Source organism: Ixodes scapularis, unplaced genomic scaffold (assembly GCF_016920785.2).
Source record: "Ixodes scapularis isolate PalLabHiFi unplaced genomic scaffold, ASM1692078v2 PGA_scaffold5__190_contigs__length_132052651, whole genome shotgun sequence".
NCBI lineage: Eukaryota > Metazoa > Arthropoda > Arachnida > Ixodida > Ixodidae > Ixodes > Ixodes scapularis.
Genome location: NW_024609880.1, coordinates 17,730,853 through 17,732,928, shown reverse-complemented (window position 1 = coordinate 17,732,928; position 2,076 = coordinate 17,730,853). Strand labels below are relative to the sequence as shown.

The window sequence follows — 2,076 nt, the reverse complement described above, 5'->3', positions numbered from 1 at the left end:
ACCTTGCCGTTTGTCTCACATACGTAAACCGCATTCCAGTGGTATTTCATAGACCATACCCCTTCCTTGCAATCAACTGACTTATCACGGTGCGCTTTCTGACACACTTTCTGACTCGTCTGAAACGGTGTCAAACGGTTCAACTTAAAGTCGGACTTAACCGCTACATCTACCCCAAATATTTTTGCACATTCTTTAAGGTTATGAGGAATCGCGTGAAAATACGGAATAACCGCATAATGCCCTTTCGCTTCCTTTTCTGGTCGTTGCTTAACTTTTTCCTGCAATTCCAATTGTCTTTTTATGAACACACAGTCGTGGCCTGCATCTTCTAACCTTGACCACTGCCTTTCTACCGCGCAACCCATAAAATGGGCACACGACTTATCCAGTGCGTTGCTGATTGGAGATCTGACTACACCTGCTTTTACTGCTTTAGCATGACAACTTTTCCTATTCATAACGGGTTTTGCGGCCATTTTTTTGTACTCCCCCACATAAACCCGCCTCCACGTGAATGCGAAAGTTCAGAAATTGTAAAATACAATTGTCCGCCTTTTCTAAGGTAAACTTAAATTCCGGCGCCGCTCCCCTCACTGTCCGTTCCAACTCGAGTATATCCTCTTTGCGAAATGAGCAGATGAAAATGTCATCGACATATCTCCTTACGAAGCCCGCACACGATGAAATACAATTCAATTGATACGTTACGGCAGCATCCATATTGTTAAAGGGGTCGTGCAAAGAAAATACATCTGAACAGTCTTAATTTTATAAAATTTATGAGACCTCAAAGATCCCATATCCCAAATATCACGGCGAAATATTACGTCCACATTTTATAAACAGTGTTTGAACATAGTGTTTCTTGAGGTGCCTTGAACGACTATGCGACACCGTTGCCCAGCTTGAGCAACAAAACGTCACAACAAGACCTGTGTAAAGTTGACGATCTCCTGTATTTTATATTGTGTTGCAATAATAAAAAGTAAGTTATGAAAATAGTGAGGAAGTTACTGTCGTTCTAAAACTAATTCGGAAGTACTATATCACGTGATTGCAGGTAAATTTCGTTTTCAAACACATTCGAGACTTCCGTCGTCCGGAAACAATAGCAACGTCGGCTCCCCGCGTCCCCGCTCCTGTCGCCTCGTCGTGTGCTCGCCGCTGCGTATTTTCTGTGCGTGGCAAGTTTAGGTTGTTCTGTGTGCTTGGCGTCGTTAGCGTCTGTTGTGTGCGCGCTTCAGCACTCGCCATGCCGACCGTCTCTTTTGTGAGAGAGTGCAGCACGAGGTATGGTAAAGCGAACGACATTCGGTTCCATAAGTTACCGTACGACCCCCAGCGAAGATCGGCCTGGCTTCGAGCCATTGACCGCGATGGCCCGGACGACATCGGTAGGTGCAAGGGCTACCTGTGTTCTCATCACTTTTTAACTGGGGAATACGATATGAACATCGAAGTGCGGCGAAGCCTTGGCCTGGACACGAAACGGGCGCGTCTCAAGCCAGATGCCGTGCCCACGCAACATCTCTGGTTCGACGCACCGCCAAGAAAACGAACGTCTGAGGTACGTTCGTGTGACGTGAACTGTCGAAATTCGTTCTAACTTTCTAAGTAATTTCTTGGTTAATTATTTCTTTCTAGGATCACAACGGCTCACTGAACGTCGTTGACATGATCGTCGAAGAAGGACCGATTCCATGTCGAACAGTAGACGGCTGGACACAAACGACCAGAAACGCCGTCACAGCTCTCTGCCAGACTGACGGGGGAGACGTCCAAGCACAGTGTAAGGTTGTCATTTATAGTCTCGTGCAACGATTTCCTTTAAGGTGGATGCACTAGACATTCCTTGCATCCGTAATTCGTTCTCGAATATGGTGCCTGAACGTAGATTGCTTTAAAATATAGCTACTCTCAACTCTGAACTGTAATATCAGTTCCACCTCGAAAAAATCAAACTGAAATGAATATAAACAAAACAGAAGGGCTTTAGCATATAGGACAACGATTTTATTGTAAGTTTAGAAAGAGTTATATACGTAAAGACGGGACGGGACAACACAAAGATGT

The 2,076-nt window shown here is 45.0% G+C and overlaps 1 protein-coding gene across 1 annotated transcript; it reads left to right on the top strand.

The window, feature by feature from the left end:
* The first annotated feature begins 1,255 nt into the window (after window positions 1-1,255).
* On the top strand, window positions 1,256-1,848 carry LOC121838098. Its single transcript, XM_042294164.1, has 2 exons — window positions 1,256-1,570; window positions 1,648-1,848. The coding sequence occupies exons 1-2, from the start codon at window positions 1,256-1,258 to the stop codon at window positions 1,846-1,848; spliced, it is 516 nt and encodes a 171-aa protein (XP_042150098.1).
* Window positions 1,849-2,076: the final 228 nt, after the last annotated feature.